General features: G+C 32.2%; 1 protein-coding gene across 1 annotated transcript; it reads right to left on the reverse strand.

The window, feature by feature from the left end:
* Positions 1–92: 92 nt before the first annotated feature.
* On the reverse strand, positions 93–781 carry LOC105460527 (probable cytochrome P450 6a13). The gene is made up of 2 exons (XM_011706975.1): positions 555–781; positions 93–361 (listed from the first exon to the last, which is right to left on the reverse strand). The coding sequence occupies exons 1-2, from the start codon at positions 763–765 to the stop codon at positions 93–95; spliced, it is 480 nt and encodes a 159-aa protein (XP_011705277.1). The 5' UTR covers positions 766–781.
* Positions 782–1,633: the final 852 nt, after the last annotated feature.

Consider the following 1,633-nt stretch of genomic DNA (forward strand, 5'->3'; position numbering starts at 1 on the left):
TAATTTTGTTATTAATTAGAGGGAGTTTGAATATATTTTATTCTTAATTTTTTAACAATTATTGTTCAAAACGTAAATTATATACTAATAGCTTAATTCATTTCCTCACCAATGCATATATGTGGGCCTTCTCCAAATGGCAAGTAAGCATAGCGATGTCTTTTCGCTATCTCTTCTGCGCTGAATCGTTCAGGATCAAATTTATCAGGGTCTGGATATATTGATGGATCTCGATGCAGTCCAAGCACCGGTATAGATATTAATGTCCCCTTTGGCACGCGAATATTCGTTGTCGGCAAAACTATTTCCTTGGTGCAGATGCGATTCAAACCAGGAAGAGGTGGATATTTCCTCATAGTCTCTGCATAAATGTAAGAGAAAACAGATGTATGAGAGTACATATCCTCCAGAAAACAAGCAATTTATTTTACATAAAAGTATATGTAAGAAATTTATTTTCATGTTGCAAAATCTTTGATCCTTTTTTTTTGTTAAAAATTACATCTCTGAAGTGAAAACTCTTAAGTGAAAACACAATGCGATAATATACTTGCCATTTATTACTTTGTGAAGATATGGCATTTCATTTACAGCATCATAGGTTAAATCATCATACTTTGCCAATACTTCATCGATTTCTTCACAAACTTTGTCTTGTATATCTTGATGTTGAGCCATTTCATACAGAGCGTATGTCATCGTCGTCGAACTAGTTTCGAAGCCAGCTAGGAAAAAAATATAGCTTTGCGCAGTAGCTTCCTTCATAGTAAGTTTTTTTATGTTTGCTGTAGATAAATAAATTAACCTTTTGTTACTGATTTCATATAAAAAATATTCAGAAGAAATATAATTATCTAATTTGCATGCACTGCAAGATAAAATATATCCAGATAGATGGTTTGCACAGATTAATTTAAGCAGAATCTGCTACCAATTTTTGATGGCAGAAAAGCTATAAATTTTACAGATACCTAACGATGTTAGTAAATTTATCATCAGAATTATGACAAAGAGTGTGCTGATATACAGGATATCCCCGTATAAGAGGCCACTCCGTTTTATCTTGTAAACTAATAGAGATAGATCTAATAAATATAATATCAAATTAAATGGCTCTGACTAAACTTTATTGTAAGCTTAGTGATCACTTAGAAATATTATCTATGTTAGAGAGCGGATAGACATGATTAATTTTTGCACGGTAAAGTGACAATTTTATTATGATAAAAGTTGTAGCGTTCTTCTTAACGAATACAATGATGTATGATATAACGAAATTATTTTAATTATAAAAGTTATTTTGGTTTAAAGTTTTGCGGGCAGCTACTACCTTTTCAATTTCGGCCCTGCGGTGTAGCCAACTTTCGACTCTCGCACTGACGTAAGTACTATGATCAAATAAAAACATTACTTAATTGTCAACGCGAAAGTCGGAAATTGGCCATACCTCAGGGCCGAAAAGGTAACAGTTGCCAACAAAACTTTAAACCAAAATAATTTGTATAGTTTGTAAAACAAGGTCGTTATATTACACATCGTTGGATTCGTTAAAAAGAATGCTACAACTTTTATCATATTAAAATTGTCCCTTTACCGTGCAAAAATTAATCATGTCTTTCCGCTCTCTAACATA

This window comes from Wasmannia auropunctata, unplaced genomic scaffold (genome assembly GCF_000956235.1).
Source record: "Wasmannia auropunctata unplaced genomic scaffold, wasmannia.A_1.0 LD320212.1, whole genome shotgun sequence".
Lineage (NCBI taxonomy): Eukaryota > Metazoa > Arthropoda > Insecta > Hymenoptera > Formicidae > Wasmannia > Wasmannia auropunctata.